This window comes from Phascolarctos cinereus, unplaced genomic scaffold (assembly GCF_003287225.1).
Source record: "Phascolarctos cinereus isolate Bilbo 61053 unplaced genomic scaffold, phaCin_HiC Scaffold_9;HRSCAF=440, whole genome shotgun sequence".
NCBI classification, from domain to species: Eukaryota; Metazoa; Chordata; class Mammalia; order Diprotodontia; family Phascolarctidae; genus Phascolarctos; species Phascolarctos cinereus.
Window position 1 is genome coordinate 231,088,232 of NW_027556402.1, and position 21,135 is coordinate 231,109,366.

Below are 21,135 nucleotides of genomic sequence, written 5' to 3' on the forward strand. Positions count from 1 at the left end.
AGCCACACAGCTAGTAAGTGTCTGAGGCTGGATTTGAACTCAGGTCCTCCTGACTCCAGGGCCAGCACTTAGCTGCCCCCAAATCCGCTTTTCAATGAGAATTCTGCACCTTGCCCATTCCTGAGATGATCTGAGCACCTTCGGCATGACTGGCCCCAACAGCTATCAAAGTTTCAAAGTCAATGAGATTGTTGCTATCTCCTGATCACATATGAATATGATTGGGAAGGGATGATTCCGGGAACCGGTAGTGGAAAAGGCAAGCTTTTGGCATTTGTTTTAACATATCGAGGCATTCGACCCTCACAAGCGAGTGTTAGGCTTTGAAAGGAGAATTCCCCATGCAGTTCTGTTAGTCACAGGCATTTAATTCCGAGTGGTAGAGAACCTTAACGCTGGAGGGGACTTTGAATCTTATATTTAGAGCTAGGAGAGATCTTAGAGCAGGGTCTGTGACCTTATACAGGAAAGCAAAAACATGTCTTTGTTTTCACTTACCTTTGGTTTCCTTGTTGATTCTCTGTGTTTTACTTTATTCATTTAAAAGCAGTATTCTGAGGAGGGGTCCAAAGGCTTTGCTGGACTGCCCAAGGGGGTCTGGAGCCAGGAAAGGCGAAGGACCACTGCCTCCGACGTCATCCAGTCCAGCCCCCTCATTTTTCCCACGAGGAAGCTGAGACACAGAGAACAGACATTCCCAGAGTCGCACGAGATTCAAACCCCAATGCTCCAGCTCCAGACCCAGCATTGCTTCCCCCATCTAATCCCCTGTCATTGTACACATAAGAGGAATGAGACCCAGAGAGGGCAGCAGCTTGCCTCCGGTCACATAAGTAAGTAGTGGCAGAAGTGGGATTTGAAACCCAGGAGTAAGGGACCTCCAGTCCAGTGCCCATCCTGCTACTCCCAGACGACTTCTGATAGGCGCAGGACTGAGCCAGGATGAAAAGCTCCCAAGCGATTGTGCTTTCTGTCGCTCAGGGGGAGCGAACCCCCTGTGTCCTCTGGAACGGGCTGTTGTTTGTCCCTGAGAAGATGCACCCCAAGGACTTTGTACCCTCATTGTCTGCTAGCTGGCCAAGCAAACAAAAGCCCCAAATGCATGGAAACCGGAGAAGATCAAGCAGAGGCTACTGCTTCGGCAGGCGAGGTGGTGGTAGCAGCAGAATAGAAAATCTTTTTTTAAATTACCAGCAAAACTCTGAAATACAATTTTGTTGCTGTTTTTTTCTTTTTTCTTTCCCAGTGAAGTGGGACCTTTTATTATCTGATAAGTAAGAATATCCATGTTGTTTGAGAAAAATTATCTATGTAATGCAGTAGGGGCATCTCAGTGGTGACAGTGAGTAGGACTATAGGGGATTAGATCGACAGGCCCCATCCAGGAACAATGGCAGAGGTTATTTGATCATAGTTGTTGGTTCTAGAACTGGAGGTGGGGATGGGGTGGTAGAGGAATGGACCAGGGAAGAGGGAGTGATGTGTGGTCCTGTCTTCCCAGACAAGTCTTAAATCTAAGTCTTCGTGGCTTCAAGTGAAAGTGGTGATTAAATACAGTTTATAGTAATTTCTTATTAATTTTTATATTCACTAATAACACTCACATTTATGGAACTCATTATGGTTAAAAAGCACATTGTTTCATTTGACCTTCACAATGACTCTGTGAGGTAGGAAGCTCAGGCATTCTTTTCCTTGTGTTATAGATCCTAGATTCCCATAATTTAAAGCCAGAAGAGGCTGTAGAATAGAAATTCTTTTTTCCCACTTTTTTATTAATTTATTTTGCTTTATCAGTGATCAGTTCCATAAGCTTTTGAGTTTTAAAATTTTCTCCCCATTCCTCCAGAAGACAGTGCGCAATCCGACATAGGCTATACACATATACATTCCCATTAAACATATTTTCACATTAGTGATGTTGTAAGGAAGAATTAGAACCAGTAGGAGGAGCTACCAGAAAGAGGAAACAAAATACAACAGAAGGGGAAAAAATAGCAAATAATGCACTTGGATCTGCATAGAATAGAAGTTCTTAACCTTGTGTCATGGACCCCTTGGGCATTCTGGTGAAGCCTCTCCTGTAGACTCCTTCTTAGAACAATGGTTTTAAATGCATAAAATAAAATACAGGGGCAGCTAGGTGAGGCGGTGGATAGAGCTCCTGCCTTGGAGTCAGGAGGACCTGAGTTCAAATGTGGCCTCAGACACCTAACACTTACTGGCTGTGTGACCTTGGGCAAGTCACTTAACCCGATTGCTTAGCCAAAATAATAATAATAATGATAATAAAATAAAATGCATAGGATTACAAAGGTAACCAAAGGTGAGTGAAAATAAAGATGGAATTTTTAACTCATCTGAGTTCACAGACTCCCAGGTTGAGCCCTTTTAATAGCAAAACCATTTTCCCTTTTCTTTATAGATGAAGACACTGAGGGTCATAGAGGTGAAACAATTTGCCCAGCATCACATACAGTATCTGAGTCAGGAGTCAAACTCGGGTCTTCTTGACTCCAGTTCCTGTAGTCTCTCCACTGAGCCTCCTAACTGCTCCCAACTTTACTCTCAGATGAGCCTTAAAGGTCATCTCTGTAGAAATTACAGAATTTTAGTGTTGGAAGAATCTACAGGGGCGGTCTAATCCAACCCCACTGGGAAAAACAGTCCCTGCTATAGCAATTCTGACATATAGGAATCCATCCCCTTTCTTTTTGAGGGAAGCATTTCATTCCATTTTTGGATACTTCTCAGAGTTAGGAAGCATTCCATGAAGTCAAGCCTACATCCACCTCTTGGAAGCTTGCACCTAGGGCCCCTTGTTCTGCCCTCTGGGGTCCAGCACAGTTATTCTGCTATGACATACCCCTTTACATACCTGAAGGTGGCTATTGTGCCCCTCCCCCAAGTCTTCTCTTTTCCAGGGTTGAGCCCCCCCTCCATTCTTTCAGCTGTCCCTTGACACTATGGCTTCCCGGCCACCCGCCATCTTGCTGGCTCTCCTCTCAAGAAATTCCAGGTTGCCAATATCCTTTCTAGCATGTGGCTTCCCAACTGGCAACACTCCTCAGGATGAGATCTGACCAGGGCAGAGGCCAGGGGATTCTGGCCTCCTCTCAATGCCTGTTTGGTCCATTCAGTGTTGGGAACCTCCCAGTAATAAGTCCCTCCACCAATTCAGAGCCACAAATCATGTGCAACTGAGTCTAGAGTGTTACTCAAGGCACTGAGAGGTCCAGACACTTGCCTGGGATCACACGGCTAGGATGTATCACACTAATCTAAATCTTTCTGGCTTCAAGGCTAGCCCTCTTCTCTCCCTGTCATTACACTGCTTCTTGTCAGGTCATGTGAGCCTCTTGTGACAGACAGGAAGTCTGGCCCTGGGGAAAACTGAGTAACTTGTCTGAGACCACATAGCTAGTTAATGGAATAATTGGGGTTCAAACTGAGATCTCCTGAGGCCTCCCCACTACCCAGTGCTTCTTGTTCCATGGATAACTAGGATCTCATGAATCCCAATTGCGAGGGCTATTAAATTGCTATTTGATTCTCGATTGTCAGTTGCTAAGCATTTATTAAGCACTTACTATGTGCCAGGAACTGTGCTAAGCTCTGGGCTTAGAAAGAAAGGCAAAAGACGGCCCCTGCCCTTGAGGAACTCACAATCTGATGAGAGAGCCAACATCTGAGGAGATATGTATATACAAGCTATGTATCGGATGACTAGACCATCCTTAAAAGAGGGAAGGCAGTAGAATGAAGAGGGTTTGGGAAAGACTTCCTAAAGAAGGTGGGATCCGCACACAAGCTGCTTTCGTAACTTCTTAGTGGTTCCTGAAAGGTCTTATCTACCTTTTAAAGTCATTTCATTTACTGGGTTTAACTTGACTCATCTTTTGGGCTACTCTTAGTGACAGAATGATGCAAGCTATATGTTTCTGGGTAATTTAAATAACATCTCAATCTGTTGAGAAGGGGGTGGGTAAGGTGGACAGAGGCAAAAACATGAATAAATTGCTATTACATTCATATTTTACGTAACACCTATAACGTATTTTGTTCCTAAATTGTCCACTTGCTTCCTTGTGGGAATAGGGGGCGTAATATAGCTCTTGCCGAGTTGCCCTTAATACACTTTCAATCTTTTGATTATTTAAATAGGATAGACTTTAAAAAGAAGCAGACCACAAGGATACAGCTGGGGCTCAGAATTCCTTCTGTCAGTTAAGAGAGAGGCAAGGCAGATTTCAGCTATTAGAGCTGAAGAGTCTATTGGAATGGGAATATTTATTTCATTATCATTCAGGCAGTCAGTCAATGAGTATTTATTAAGCCCCTCCTATGTGCCAGGCAGCATGCTCAGTACTACAGATAAAAAGAAAGGCAAAAAACCAGTCCCTGTTCTCAAGGGGTTCACAGCCAAATGGAGGAGGCTATATCCAAACAGTTATGTACAAACACGATATATCCAGGATAAATTGAGGGTGATCTCAGAAGAAAGGCACTAAAGTTAACGAGGACCAGCAGAGGCTTCTTACAGAGGGATTTTATTTTATTTTATCTTATTTTATTTTATTTTATGTTCGGCGAGGCGATCGGAGTTAAGTGACTTGCCCAGGGCCACATAACTAGTACGTGTCAGGTGTCTGAGGCTGGATTTGAACTCAGGTCCTCTTGACTCCAGGGCCAGTACTCTATCCACTGTACTACCTACCTGCCTCAGAGGGTGAGATTTTAGCTAAGACCTGAAGGAAGCCTGGGAAGCCAAGAGGTGGAGATGAGGAGAGAGCGTTCCAGGCATGGTGAACAGGTAAAATTCCTGGAGTCCAGAGATGGAGTAGCTCATTCAAGGGATTAGCAGAAAGATCAGTGTCACTGGATTGACAAGTGTGGAGGAAGAAGGAAGGTGTGAGAAGAATGGAAAGGTAAGAAGGGGTCAGGTTATGAAGGGCTTTAAAAGCCAAACAGAGGACCTTGTATTTGATCTGAGGATAATATGGAGCCCCTGGGTGTTTTGGGAGAAAGGGTAACATGGTCAGTCTTGTGCTTGAGGAAGGCCAGCTTGACAATTCAATGCAGTAGGATTGACTTGGGGCAGGGCAAGCACCCAGCAGGTGATTGCCATAGACAAGAAATAGGTTACTTCTGTCAAATGAGGGGAATCTACAGGGAAATAGATGGTATCTCCATAAATTGGCCTTTTACAGTTGTTTGTGGGAAAGGGATATGTTGCTTTTGAATAAAGAAATCAATCAAATCATAAAATCATTCAAGAAGGAATGATTTATGATTGGAAATGTGGCATGGTGGATAGAGCTTAGAGTCAGGAAGAGAAGGGTTTGAACTGTCCACTTCTGATAGCTCAGGGAGTCTTAGCAAGTCACTCACTTCTGTGCATCAGGCAAGTTCCGAGGACTGACCCTCCAAAGTGCAGATTCTTTTGATTTCAGTAGGAAATTCCGTTATTTGGGAATATTGCCTTCTAGAACTGGGGCCTCTTTGGCCCAAAGGGATCAGCAACATTTATGAATAACATTAATATTGTAAGTTTTCTGAGGTCAGGAACTGCATCTTATTTCAGCTTTGCTTTCCTCTTTCTGAACACACTGCAGTCTTTACTCAATAAATGTTTATGAGATGGAAAGTTAACTTTGATATCCAAATCTAGATAAAATATAGCCCAGCATTTTATTGATTGAATTATTGCTCTGTAAGTGGAGGTATCATGGTATGAATGAGTGAATGAAGTATTTATTAAGGTCTTACTATGTGCCAGGCACTCTGCTAAATACCAGAGATATAAGTACAAGTAAGCAAGACAGACTTTGCCCTTGAGGAGCTCATATCCTAACAGGAAAAGGCAACACAACTAGGGAGGTGGGGGAGAGTTATGCTGTATTTCAAATCATGGCATGAGCTCAGGGTTAGAGCCCAAATTCCAATAAGAGAGGGAGGTGGATAATGACCTGAGTGCAGGCAACATAATTTCAAAATGGTGGCCAAGTGGAATAGTTGGCCTGCTTCCAAACAAGACAAGGCCAAAGTTGACCTGTGTAGTCAACTGTGCTTGCCCTGGAGTTAGGGAGAGTTGGGTTTGAACCCTCATTGCACCATTTACAAGCTAACCATAGCCCCATGGGCTTCTTCATCCCCTCTGCTCCCTAAAATCCCTACCTCTTTCAAGGTTTAGCTCAAGGGCCGCCATCTTTTGGAGACCTTTCCTGATCCTTCCTAATGTCAGTATTGCCCCCTCTCTGAAATGACTTGTAGTATTTTTAGTTTACTCATATGTGTATGTATTGTTCCTACTAAAATGTAAGCTCCCTGAGGGCAGGAATAGTTATACTTTTGTCTGCCAACCTCCACTCATTAGCTTCGTAGAGTCTTAAAAAATGCTTGTTGAATTAAATTGTAATGATCTACATGGTTAAGAGGATCTCTTATATTAATGAAATCACAAATCTTGGAAATAGCAGAAAAGAATTACTCTGTGAGGTAGGTCATGAAAATATGACTATCTCCATTTTCCAGATGAGGAACTTGAGGCTGAAAATGGTGAGATGACTTCTTGGCATGCAGCACTTTGTCACCCATTGCTGGAATGTGCTCCCTGCTCACATTTGCCTCTTAAAATGTCTAGTTTCGATGAAAGCTCAGCTCAAAGGCCACCTCCTACGCACATCCCTTCCTGACGCCTCCAGCTGCTGGTGTCTCTTCTCAAAAAAGTACCTTGCATTTATATATATAGCATATATTATATACCATATGTTATACATTATATATTATATATAATATATAATGTAAATGCAAGGTACTTATATTTATATATATGTATATATATGTGTGTGTGTATATATATATAGTGTGTGTATATATATATGTGTATATATATGTGTGTGTGTATATATATATATAGTGTGTATATATATATGTGTATATATATGTGTGTGTGTGTGTGTGTATATATATATATATATATTGCTGCTCCCCTCACCTTCCCCAGAATGTAAGTTCCTTGAGGGCAGAGATTGTTTCATTTTTGTCTTTGCATCTCAAGCATCTAGAACAGTGCATACAGCAGGTGCTAAATAAATGCTTATTGATTAACTGATTGAAGAGGCTCTAAAAATCAAGGTTTTTAAAATTACCAATCATGTCATTATGGGTCTTGAGCCTTCAAGCACCTTATTGGTTTTCTAATCTAACCCTTTCCTTTCACCAAAATACATACACACACACACACACACACACACACACACACACACACACACACACACACACACACATATATATATATATATATATATATATTGAAGAAGCCCAGCCATTCAATCAACCCAACAAGCATTTATTAAGCCCTGTGCTGAGCAGTGGAGCTACAAAGAAAAGCAAAAACCTGATCCCTTTCTTTAAGGACCTCACCTTCAAAATGATTCTGGGACATCAGCTCCCAGAACCAGAGCTGGAAGAGACTTCAAAGATATCTAAGTCCAACCCCTTCACTTTAAAGATTCGGAAACCAGTCCCAGAAAGGTGGTGACTTGTCAGTCAGCTAGCATTTATGAAGAACCTACTGTGTGCCAGGCACCGTTGTAAGCCAATGTCAAAAAAGCAGTAAGTGGCAGAGAGAATTGAGGATTCGGAATCACAGACCTAAACCTGGAGAATACTTCAGAGGGCAACTTCCTTATTTTATAGATGAGGAAACTGAGTCCCAGGAAGGTTGAATGAGTTGTCCACAGTCACACAGGTAGTGAATGACTAGGTCATCCAGCTACTAGGTGTCAGAGGTGGGAATAGAACCTGGGACTCCTGACCTCAAGTCCAGTCCACCAGTCTGTTCCTCTTCTCCCTCACCTTCTCGGTAAAGGCTCTAACTCTGCACAGCACAGAAGACAATTCTTGAGGACTTTTCCCATTCCATGGTTGCCCGGACCTCTTTCAGGCTGTCTATCAGTTACCTCCCTGCTCTTTCTCTCCATGACTCCCTCCCCACTGTTTATCTGATCATATATCTTCTGGTGGCATCTCTCATACCACGTCTTACCCACTAGCCACCGTGGAGTAAAGTCATTTGTATTTTTCCTTAGTGCCCGTGAGCGATGAAGAAGAAGGTGCGGGTCTCTTTGACAGCACAGGCAAGCCTGTGGCTGATCCATTCGACGCATCCTCCGGCTCTGTACAGCTGATCGCTATCAAGCCAGCCACACTGGCCCCTGCCCACCCGGCGTCTGAACGGAGCCAGGAATCAGCCATCATTAATGGAGAGGTAAGGGCTTTGGGGAGATGCTGGCGAAAATCAGTCATCAGACTTGAGAGAACCCAAGGAGGGAAAGGTTGTTTCTGAATAACTAGGCAGGAATCTTTTTTTTTTTCAGTGGGAAAGGTCTGGACCTGTGATGATTTATGGTTGATTCAGAAATGCAGCCAGAATGAGAGGCAAGCAAATCTTTTCTCTTTAGATTTATCTGCTTCCTTCTGGTTCAGTTTTATCTTTGGTGACCAGGTTCTCTGAGACCTGTGCAGTCCCAGGAAGTGAGGTGGTCTGGGGCTATCTGTGTGTGTGTGTGTGTGTGTGTGTGTGTGTGTGTGTGTGTGTGTGTGTGTGTATACATCTATATATATATACACACATATATATAGGGGTGTATGTGTGCATATATACATACACACATGTATATATGCATACATACATGTGTGCATTTACACATGCACATATATGTATATATTTGTGTGTGCATATATACACATACATATATAGCTGATCCCAGATCATGGCATTCTCCTACCCAGTAAACTCCAATGTCTCCCTATTAGCTTCAGGATCAAATATCAAATCCTCTGTTGGGCATTCAAAGCTCTTCACATATGTATGTGTGTTTGTGTATATACACAGTTATCCCTTTGACATTGCAGGGGTTAGGGGTGCAGTACCCCCATGATCTGGAAAATCCATGTAAAATTTTTTGGCCCTCCTTTCATAACAGAGAAGTCTGAATTTGTAAGGTATTAAAAGACAAAATATGTTGATATTATACACTACTATACATATATTTTATGCATTTCTGAGTTTCTAATCTTTTTGTGTGTCATCTGCTGGCATTCATGTGTCATCTGCAGCTTCTGCAAAACTCCCCCAAAATTCCCATTTAATTTCCTATGCTGAGCCATGATATATCAAAGCCACTATGGGGAAATTCGTGATGTAGAAGGGATAACTGTACATACACACATACACACACACACACACATAACATATGTATGTACACTTGTGCATGTATAGTTTCAGACCACTCCACTCCATAATAAATACATTCACATATGGATCACCAGGGACCTGTGATTTCATTGGTGTTAAGGTGTTTCCAGTCAAGTCCAAAAGCATTTATTAAGCATGTATGGTGTGCCTGGAATTGTACTAAGCCCTAGGAATTTTTTTAAAAGGCAAAGACAATCCCTGCTTTCGAGAAACTCAACATTTTATTTTATTTTAAATTTTTTACTTTTAGGCAATTGGGATTAAGTGACTTGCCCAGGGTCACACAGCTAGTAAGTGTCAAGTGTTTGTTCTGAGACCAGATTTGAACTCAGGCCCTCCGGACTTCAGGGCCAGTGTTCTATCCACTGTGCCACCCAGCTGCCCCTGGAAACTCACATTTTAATAAAGGAGACAACTTGAAAATTGCTAGGGACAAAAAGTATAAATACAGAATAGGTAGAAGGTGAGTGCAGAGAGAAGGCACTGGCAGCTGAGAGGGAACATGAAAGATCTCTAAATAAATTGGAATCTGAGCTGAATCTTGAAGGAAGCCAGGGAGGTTGAGTTAGAAGTGAGGTAGGAAAGCATTCCAGGCATGGGGAACAGCCAAAGCAAAGATGCAGAGGTGGGAAATTAGGAATTCTGGACAAGTATGTGGGCTAGTCTAGTTCTATTGTAGAATGTGTACCAGGAAGTAAAATATAAGAAAATAGGGGGAGGGGAAAAGTGTTTAGGTTGAAAAGAGTTTTAAATGACAAACAGAAGTTATGTTAGATCTTGGAGGTAATGGGGAGACATTGGAGTTTATTGAGTGGGAGAGTGATTAAAAAATTACTTTGATGGCTGAGGGAAGAATCAATTTGAGTGCAGAGGGTCATGAAGCAGTAAGACCATTTAGAAGGTTATTGCAATAGACCTGGCAAGAGGGGATATGGCTTGAAAGAGGGTGGTGACTGTGTATGTAGAGAGAAAGAAAAACGTACTCTAGATATCCTGAAGAGAGAAATAAAATTTGGCGACAGATTAGAGTAATTGAGAGTGAGAGATTGAGGATTATAGTGAGGGAACAAGCACATGGCAGTGCCGTCAACAGTGATAGGAAAGCTGGGAAGAGGGGGAGGTTGAAAAGGAAAGATAATGAATTCTGTTTTGAACATGTTGACTTTGAAATGCCTGTTTAGGACATCTAGTCCAGGATGTCCAAAAGGTGTTTGGTGATAAGGGACTGGAGCTCAGGAGAAATACTAGAGCTGGATATATGACCTGGAAATCAACTGCTTAGGGATGATAATTGAACAGCCTGGCGCTGATGAGATCACCAAGTGATGTTATATAGAGGGAGAAGAAAGGAGGGTCCAGGGCAGAGCCTGGAGGGCAGCCATATTTTCATAAGAAACTTCCTCCAGCAATGCAGAGAGTGGCTGCTCAATAATTTGGAGTCTTAGAGAGTTGCCAGGGGCATAAAAGGTTTATTAGAAAAGGCCCTTGAACCCAAGTCTTCCTAATTCTGAAGGCCAGGGCTCTATCCACTACTACCTGTCTGTCTGTCTGTCTGTCTGTCTGTCTGTCTGTCTCTCTTCTCTCTCTGTCTCTCTCTCTGTCTCTCTCTCTCTCATTATGTAAACTAATACCCCATTGGTGATTATAGAGTGTACCCCTGGACTAATCTAAGCTGCCAAGTCACACCAAAATTTGTGTTAGGTGATTTTTAAAGTGCATTTTCTACTGTAGATTTGAATCTTCATCAGAAAACACAATGTTTATTAATAAGGTATGTTGATAATGACCAAGCTTTGAGCCAGAGAAAACCTGATGTAGCATATGTTGCAGGACATGATCCTTTTATCAAGCTGACTTTCTGTTTAATCTTTGTTACAAGGAGGGGCTCACTGAATAGAAGTATGAGAAGGATACATATGGAAATAAAAATGCTATAAAGACAAAAGATGTTTGTTTGAAAAATTATTTTAAAAAATGTTTGATAAGATGTCACTGTCAAAATAGGCCAGCATAGAGTAGTTCTGATGCAGAACCGTCCAGTGATACTTACAAGTGATAGATGCAGCACTGGTTTGGTAGTCAGGAAGACCTAGGTTCAAGTCCCATCCCAAATACTTGCTAGTTATGACCATGAGGAAATCAATCACTTGATCACCCTGAGACTTGCCCCCCCCATCTGTATAATGGAGATGGTAATGGCACCTGCCTCACAAGGTTATCATGAGGGCCAAATGAGGCAACTGGGTGGTTCAGTGGATAGAGCACTGGACCTGAGGTTAAGAAGACCTGAGTTCAAATCCAACCTCAGGCACATACTGACTGTGTGACCCTGGGCAAGTCACTTCATCGCTCTGCCTCAGTTTCCCCATCTGTAAAACAGATAATAATAGCATGTACCTCCCAAGATTATGAAAACAAACTAAGATAGGATTTGTAATGTGCTTTGTTAACCTTCAGGTACCGTATTATGATTAAATGGGATCATGTACATTAAAGTGCTTCTTTATGTCTGTGTGCTATATAAATGTTTCTGTTATCACTTGCTGTAATCTATATAACACTTAACAGTTTACAGATACATCGTATATTTAATACTCTTAGAAATTACTCCATTTGATCCTCACAATGGCAACCCCAAGAGGCAAATAGGTCAGGTACACTTGTTCCCATTTTATGGATGAGGAAACTGAGGGTCACAGAAATGAAATGATTTGCCCAGGCTCACTTGGCTAGTTAGTGACTGAGTTGAGAGTGGAACCCCATCTCTTAGTCCCCAGAACTTGGAATCAGGACAGCTTGGGTTCAAATCCCATTTTATATGCTAATTAACTATGTTATTCTAGGCAAGTCTCTTATTTGTTTAAATGAGGAGGTGGATTAGAAGGCCTCTAAACCTTTGATCCTCTAATTTATGGCCTGCATTCAGGCTCACCATGGTGGGCCCTTCTGAGTGGAGGTCAGTCCCCTGATAACCCAATCATATGTTCGTTTATTAGCTAATGATGCACAGTTTATCTGCTCATTTTATTGCTATGTTTGTCATGATAACAAATTCAAAATCCTTGCTCTGAATGTAATTGCTTAACTCAATATGCCTCCCATTTTCTGTTTGCTTTCTATCTACTGGCCCATCTCCCTATAACCAAAGAATAGGAGATAAACATTTTTCTTAGAAATGAAGACTCATTACCTAATTTTAGTTTATTACAATGGACAGGAATGGACATTACTTGTCATCCAGACTCCTCAGGGAAGGACTGCTTTTTTTTTTTTGTCTTTGTATTACCAGTGCTTGCAATTCCTGGGGCATAGAATCAGGATTAGGGTTAATGCCCAAACCTATGATTTCCTAGGGAGCTCAGGGAGGAGGAAATTCCCTACAATGATGCAAGTTAACTCTTGTCTGTATCTTAACATCTTAGAGCAGAGGTGTCAAACCGTTGGGAAGTTCCAAGGCTGTTAGTGGGACTGAAGCAGATTCAAATGTAATTGAGAAATGTTGAATGAAACAAATTAAAATATGACAAAACCTAGGCAGTGTTGATTTGTGGTTTTCTAAGTCTGTAGGCAGCCTGCAGAGATCTGCTTCTATTGGAATTTGAAGACCCAGTGTTAGGCAATTGCCTGGGGATACCGCAGGTTGCAGGATCTGCCCAGAGTCTCACTGCCACGGTTTGTCAGAGGCAGGACTTGAATAAGGTCTTCTTGGCTTCAAGGTCAGAAATCTGTTCACTATTAGTAGGTGCCTAATAAATGTTTATTGACTGGTGCTTGGATTTGGAGCTGGAGGGAACCTTTAAAGTCATTATATCATATCATATATATCATATTATAATTATATCATATATCACATCATACCACATTGTATTGTATTATGTAATATATGATATAATATGATATTATATATGTCATTACACAGATGAGAAAATTCAAATCCAGAGCAGTTAAGGGACTTTCCCAAGGTCACACAGGTAGTAGGTGACAGCAGGATTTGAACCCAGGTCCTCTCACTGCAAGTCCAGCACTTTTCTACTATAACATAAGAAGACTAAAGTCCTAATTGGTGTCACCATAGTTTATATTTACATCACTTTACAGCAGTCTCTGAAGTATTTAGTCTATGTGTTATCTCCATTTTATAGATAAGGAAACTGAGACTCAGAGAAGGAATTTTCCCGTGGCCACACGAGTAGAAAATAGAAGAGCTGAGACTTGAACCCAGTTTTTCCCACTGTTCCATGCCTCTTCTCAGTTTGCAGCTACAAGAGGGTGATAATGTCCCGTATGGCACTTGAATTTCCATAGAGCGGACAAAAATGCGAGATGAAAGGCAGTGTGCTGTAGGGGTGGGGAGCCGGCCTCAGAGTCAGGAGGACCTGCGTACAAGGTCAGCCTGTGATACAGACAGCGCCTTACCCTTTCATTGCTCCCAGTCGGCTCGCTAGTTTTACAAATTGCAAAGCAGGTGCTGATTTTGCTGTGGTAGAAGGAAATCCGTATGCCAACGAACTCACAGGTTTCGACCAAAAAATAAAAATGCAGGGCAGCGTCTGGGGAAAAGCCCTGGCAGGCTGATCCAGAGCCTCACACACCTGCTCAGTCACCCGCCTGAGAATTCGCTCCCTCCGCAGGTGAACAAGGCCTTGAAGCAGAAGTCTGACATTGAACATTACCGCAACAAACTGCGCCTCAAGGCAAAACGGAAAGGCTATTATGACTTCCCCCAGGCGGAGGGCAACAAGGCTCTGACAGAAAGAAAGATGTACGAGAAAGCACCGAAAGACATCGACCATGTCCTGGATCCCGAGTCGGAGGTGCCCTCTCCGTTTGGCGAACCTAAGAACAGGTAAGTCCGTCTGTTGCCTTGAAGCCCGGGAAACGCGATCGATGTTAAAGGGGCAGCAGGTGCCCCGAGTCGATGCGTTTCTGGCTCCGCGGTTGTTGGCAGTGTGTGCCCGTTATCCTTTCTCCTGGATCAAGGTTATTGATTGGGACTCAGATGGGATCTGAAATTCAGGGCTCAATATGTTTGCAGGGGAATAAATGGAAGAGACAGAAGGACATGAGAGAGAAGACTATAACTGAACTTCTTACATGGTTTGTTTCAGCTACCTTGCCATGTGAAGGATAGTCATGAGGAGATGGTTTGGTCAATCGGGAGATGTTTCCAGGGCTGGAGGAAGATGTAATAACCTCCTAGGTTTCTTCTGTGGTCCACTGGAAAGAGCATCCAATTTTCAATGGCTCCCAATTGCCTTTAGGATAAAATCCAATCTGCTTTGTCTGGCATCCAGAGTCCTTCTAAGTCTGGCTCCAGCCCTGTCTCTGCAAGCTGGTTGTGCATGTCTACCCCTCACTCACTCATTCAGTGGCCAGGGAAATGGCAGTGATGTCCCATCTCCTTCCTCTGTGACTTTGCAGATGATTTCTCTCTCCCTCCTCTCCTCCACTTCCCAGAAACTCTGCCTTTAAAATTCAGGGCAAATGCCTACAGGTGGCTTTTCCTGATTTCTTCCAGTTCTTAATGCTTTTCTCCTGGAATGGCACTCTGTGTGTGTGTGTGTGTGTGTGTGTGTGTGTGTGTGTTATTGATATATAAATAAATGGATATATCTTGTACTTTTGTGCATGTGTGATTCACCCCCAGTAGAAACTCTGTGAGGGCAGGGACCATTTTTAATTTTGGGAACCCAGTGCCTGACATGTAGTAGGAGTTTAATAAATGCTTGTTGGATTGGATTGGAATCAGAGGGCCTGGGTTTACATCCTAACTCTGCCTCTTACTAGCTAGGTGATCTTGGGCAAGTCATTTACTATCCCTGGGGCTTAATTCTCTCATCTGGAAATAATAATTTACTACCCCTGGGCCTCAGTTTCCTTACCTATAAAATGAAAGGGTTGAAATAGAATGTGTCTGAGGTCCCTTCCTGCTTTCAATATGTCTTCCTTTGCTGCCCAATTGTTAACTCCCCCCAAAAGAAGAGGAAAATTTCATCCATGAAGTCTTGTAAGCCTCCTGCGTGGGTTCGGTGCTGGGCCAAATGTCTATTTTTCTGGGATGGGTTTTTTCTCTGATGCGCAAACATGTCATAAATTGGAGAAGAATGATACAGAGAGCTGCGTGTTGACATTATCTCCTGGGTTTCAGGCAGATAAATAGTTTGCCTTTCCATCTTCTTAAGCTGAACTTTAGGGCTATTCATTTTGCGGAGACATAAAATTCCCTCCAAGCTACTTTTCTCTGAAACACTTTGCAGAGAAGGTAAGCTCTCAGTTGAATGTAAGCTTCTTGAGGGCAAGGGCTGAGTGTTGGACAGAACAGATGCTTTATAACTGCTTATTGAGTCAAGTAAGACTGAACTGAATTGAAACCATCAGTTATCAGTCAACATTTATTAAGCACCTTTATTTATGAGCACTTGAGTGGAAGTTTACTAGGAATGACAAGTATGTTCAGAGGCCCGGGCGTGGATGAAGATTGAGAACAGAGCAGGTAGGAATAAGGTTGGGTCACAGAGATTTCCAGGACTGGCTAGAAAATATGACGTCTTGATTATCTGTCATCAGCCAGTCAGTCAGTCAACAGGCGTTTATAATTATCAAGCATTTACCATATTCCAGGCGTCCTTCCAAACACTTAGGTTACAAAAATGGCAAAAATGCTGTCCCTGTCCTCAAGAACTCTAACAGGGGAAACGTCATGTAAATAACTAGGTACCCATGAGATAAATACAGATAGAAGAGGAATTGAAAGAGGAAATGCTACCAGTTGTAGGGGATGGGGGGGTGGAACTCCTGGAAAAGCCTGCAGAAGGTGGGATCTGAGCAGTCTTGAAGAAAGCCAGGGTAACTAAGAAACAAAGGGGAAAAGGGAAAGCATTCCAGGCATGAGGCACAGACATTACAAAGGAATGGAGTCCAGAGACAAAGAGTCACATGTAAGGAATGGCAAGTGAACCTAGGATAGCTATAGCATGGATAGAATATGTCAAAGGGAGTAAAGGGCAAGGAAGCTGGACAGGTAGGAAGGAGAGAGGTTTTTGAAGTGCTTCAAATGTTGGTCAGACTACTTTAAATTAGTTCTGGAGGTCATAGGGAGCCACGGAAGTTTGTTGAGTAATATAGTCAGAACTATGCTTTAGGAAAATAATTTTGGCAGCCAAGTGGAAGATGAAGCAGAATGGGAAAATAAAAGATAGAAAGAATAATTAGAAAGCTATTGTAATCGTTCAGGTGAAAGGTGATGAGGGCTTATTAGGGCCATGGCTATGTAAATACAGGAGAGATTTTCACAACGGATTGTTTATATGTGGAGACTGGGGTCAACCCAGAGTGAAGGGTCAAGGATGATGCTAAGGTTGCAAACTTGGGTGAATGGGAAGATGATGATGCCCTCAGAGTTGTTGTTGTTCGTCCTTCATTCTTAAAGAGGACCAATGACATCATGAGAGATGTCTTGACTTGTGCCTGAATTGGATTTGAGTAAGGCAGAGCTATGCAAAGTCATGAGCCTTACTCTCTCCTCCAGAATCATTGAAGTCTAGTCTCAAGATGAAGGTCAAGATGACTGGAGATGGCCCAGGATGCAGTGGGTGACATTAACCTTTCTAAAGTAAGGTCTTTCAGGGGCATCTAGGTGGCACAGTGGATAGAGCACCGGCCCTGAAGTCAGGAGGACCTGAGTTCAAATCCAGCCTCAGACCAAACACTTGACACTTACTAGCTATGTGATCCTGGGCAAGTCACTTAACCCCAATGGCCTAAAAATAAAAAAAAAGATTTAAAAAAATTAAGTAAGGTCTTTCCCATCTCTTGTAGCAATAGGAAAGTTAAGGATAAGAGGAAGGTTGGGGGGGGGGAATAATGAGTTCTGTTTTAGACATGTTGAGTTTGACATGCCTGACACATATCCAGTTCAAGATGTCTCTATGGCAGACCAGATCTCAGGAGAAGATGAGGGTTGGATATACATATCTAGGAATCGTCTGCATAGGGGTGATAATTGAACTGATAGGAGCTAAAGAAGTCACCAAGTGGGGATAGCATAGAGCTTAAAGAGGAGCACAGGCCATGCCTCATGTTTAGTGGGCACTACCTGGATGAAACTCCAGACTGAGGAGTGGGCAGCCAGGTGGGAAGGGAACCAAGAGAGAGCAGCAGCATGAAAGCCTGGAAGGACAGAATATACAGGAAATGATTCATTTTCTCTTTCATTTCTGTGTTCCCCACAGTGCCGGTTTCGAGGTCCTATATACTAAGTACTTAATAAATAAAAGAAGACCCCTGGAGGAAGCTAAGTGTGGCAGGAAATCAACCCATTGACCTGAGCTGGTCATCTGGGCTGGTTTGTTTAGGATCAATCAACATGATATAGTAGGAAAGGACCTACGTTTTGGAGTCAGTGAACCTGGTTTTGAATCTAAGCTCTGTCACCTAAATCTTGTGGCCTTGTACAAGTCGCTTAGGTTGTAAACTCCTGGAGGGCAGAGACTGTCTTTAGCCTCTTTTTGTATCCCCGTTGCTTAGCACAATGCCTGACACATAGTTGTTGCTGTTGATTCGTGTCAGTCATGGCTGACTCTTCTTGACCCCATTTGGCATTTTCTTGGCAAAGATATTACAGTTGTTTGTCATATCCTTCTCCAGCTCATTTTACAGATGAGGAAACTGAGGCAAACAGGGTGAAGTGACTTGTCCAGGGTCACACAGCTAGTAAATGTCTGAGGTCAGATTTGAACCCAGGAAAATGAGTCTTCCTGACTCTAGGTCTGGCATTCTATCCACTGCACCACCTAGCTGCCCCACGGAACATAATAGGAGCTTAATAAATGTTTATTGAATTGAATTGATGTCTTTTGACCTCCATTTTCTCATCTTTTAAGATCAGGGAATTAGGCCAGATGCCCACTCAAGCCTCTTCCAGCTCTAAATCTGTGATCCTATGGAATAGAACTTTAAATCAAACATTCTCCTGTATCATTTTAATGACTAGGCTTAGCCTTGAAGAAGAACTGAGAAAATATGGGTCCCTGGAAAGAGGCCTGGCTTTGGAAGCGGGGACCTGGGTTCATGACCTTCCTCTGTCCTTTACTTCTTAGTATAACCTCTGGCAAGTCACCCTATCTCTCTGGCCCTCAGCTTCCTCATCCCTGAAGTAAGAGTATTGGCCTAGATGGTTTTGGGTCCCTTCCAACTCTAAGTATATGAACCCTTCTTTGCAGAGTTGGGGAACCACGGGTGTAGACCATTGCACATGCTGTCAAGTATGGTTGGTGGGTTGGTTGGTTTGGCTGAAATGCCCCTGCCCCTTTTTCTCTTTTTCTTACAAAGAATGGTTTGCTAGGTAGGGTAGAGGGAGAAATATATTGGGAAGCAAAGATGATGCAGAGTTAAAATATATCAATAAAAAGGAAATAACTAAGTGGTAGAATAAACAAAATAAGCAGAGCTTTGGGATTCAAGATCTATCAGTGCAACCAACAGGCTTGGCCTAGATGCTTCCCACGAGGAGGGATGGAGTATTTGCCGGCTCAAGTGAGGCTTTGCTCACTATGAAATAACCAGAGTTACAAAACCAAATTGGAAGGCATCACCTTCACTTCACAAGTCGAATCAATGTGGTTTGATTTTCAATAAAGAAAAGAAATAACTCTTAAACCAGTGCCCAATTTACCGTGACACTACTTAGGCTAGCTTGGTGTAACTACTGACTGTGGGCCATAGTGTTAGTGACTTGAAAAAAAAATACTTGAAAAGATGCAGATTTCATAGTAAGACCTGTTTGATTCAATTCAAAAAGTGTCTATTAAGTGCCTTGGGCAGCTAGGTGGTACAGTGACTAGAGCGAAGGGCCTGGAATCAGGAAGTTCAAATCTGGCCTCAGACGCTTACTAGCTGTGTGACCTTGGGCAAGTCATTTCACCCTGTTTGCCTCCGTTTCCTCATCTGTAAAATGAGCTGGAGAAGAAAATGGCAAACCACTCCAGTATCTGTGCCAAGAAAACCCCAAATAGGGTCATGAGGACTGAAAAACAACAAAATATGCCAGGTGCTACTCTAGGTATTAGAAATAAAAAGCAAAAAAGCGAACAGTCTCTTCCCTCAAAAAAGCTTACAGTCTACTGAGGAAAAATGGTATGTACATAGTAATATAAATTAAAAACAAAGCAATTTCAGGGAGGAGCAGAAACCAGGATTAGGAAGGACCTCCTGTTGGAGACAGCCCTTGACCTGAGCCTTCATGCTAGGGATTGCAGAGATAGAGCTGAGGAGGAAGAGTATCTGGACATGGTGTCTATAATTAGAACTGGAGTGGATTGAAGTCATTAATTTATGCTCAGGTAGAAATGTGTCTACCTGGTAGGTCTGATCCATTGGGATCCATGTGAAAAATCAATTTGAAAGACAGCCATAAAGCATTAACTCTAAAAATGGGGTATAGAGAAGTAGGGAGAAAGGAGGGAAGGAAGGAAGGAAGGAAGGAAGGAAGGAAGGAAGGAAGGAAGGAAGGAAGGAAGGAAGGAAGGAAGGAAGGAAGGAAAGGAAGGAAGGAAGGAAGGAAGGAAAAGTGGAGGGAGGAAGGAAGGAAGGGAAGAAGGAAGGAAAAGTGGAGGGAGGAAGAAAGGGCGGATAAAAGGAAGGGAAGGAGGGAGGAAGAAAGGAAGGGAGAAAGGAAAGAAGGATGGATCATGGATTTGGAGCCGGAAGGCACCTGAGACCCAGGGAGATTCAGTTACTTGCCCAGCATCACAAGGGAGACCAGGAAAGCTAGGTCTCATCTCAAACTTTTGGGTGGTTATTTGAAAATCCTGGAGTCTATTCCTCCTAGTCACAAAATAACCTACTTAAACGTCAATTGCTAATCCCAGTGTCTCCCTTCTTGTTAGTGAATCTTCTCTAAATGGGCTAATTGGCAATCTCCAGACAATTGGAAAGTCTGCTTTTCCAAAAATGATTTGTAATTAGGTCAAGGATGTGAACACTTTGGGGCTTTTGATAGTGTGTGAGTTGCTCAGAAAATACCCTATTTCCCAAACAAGATGAAATTGTATCTACCTGCAGATGAAATTGTGTCTACCCTACCTGCAGAAAAATGTAGGTGCAGTTTGCACCTGTGTGAGTGTGTGGGTATGGGTGTGTAGTCACCTGCACAGAGTGATTAATGGTAGTGTGGGGCTGCCTCAAGAGGTGTGGGCTCCTGCTCCTTGGAGGTCTTCAAGCCATACCCGGATAACCACTTCTTAGGTATGTTATAATGGGGATTCCTTTTGTGTATGGGTTGGACCAGATGGCCATCGAAATCCATCTCATCTCTCAGATTCTGTGCTTCTATAATTTCAAGGAGAAAAGAACATTAACAACTGGAGTGAGGGGCAATGAGGAAAGACCTCATGTAGGAGGTGATATCTGAGCAGTGATATGTGGGAAGCCAGGTAGGGGATCAACAAGGTAGAGGGAAGGAGGGAATGCATTCCAGGTATGGTGGATAGCCTATGCAAGGGCGTGTGATGGGCAAATGGAGTTTTGCATATGAGGAACAGTGAGTATGTCAGGTTAGTTAGACTGTAGAGGATGAGAGTTGTCACGTATCATCAGTCTCGGTGAAACATAGGTTGGAATCAGATGACAAAGGGCTGGAAATGCTGGACAGAGGAGTTTTGTTCTTCTCCCTAGTGGCAGTTGGGAGCCAGTGAAGCTTCTTGAGCAGGGACATGGCTTTAGGAATATCACTGTGGCAGCTTTGTGAAGGCTGGGTGAGAGAGGGGAGAGGCAGAGAGATTCATATCACTGCACCCTTAATTTCCCATCCAGTCCAAGAACTTAAAAAGTTAGGAGGGAGAATGTGTAAAGCTCCTGAGAGTTCCCTGAATTTA

General features: G+C 42.8%; 1 protein-coding gene across 1 annotated transcript in view; it reads left to right on the top strand.

Moving 5' to 3' along the window:
• KIAA1549L (KIAA1549 like) overlaps window positions 1–21,135 on the top strand; it is a 310,713-nt gene that overhangs the window by 228,466 nt on the left and 61,112 nt on the right. The window contains 2 exon segments of the mRNA XM_078148701.1: window positions 8,094–8,272; window positions 13,894–14,108. Coding sequence (XP_078004827.1) covers window positions 8,094–8,272; window positions 13,894–14,108 — 394 coding nt within the window.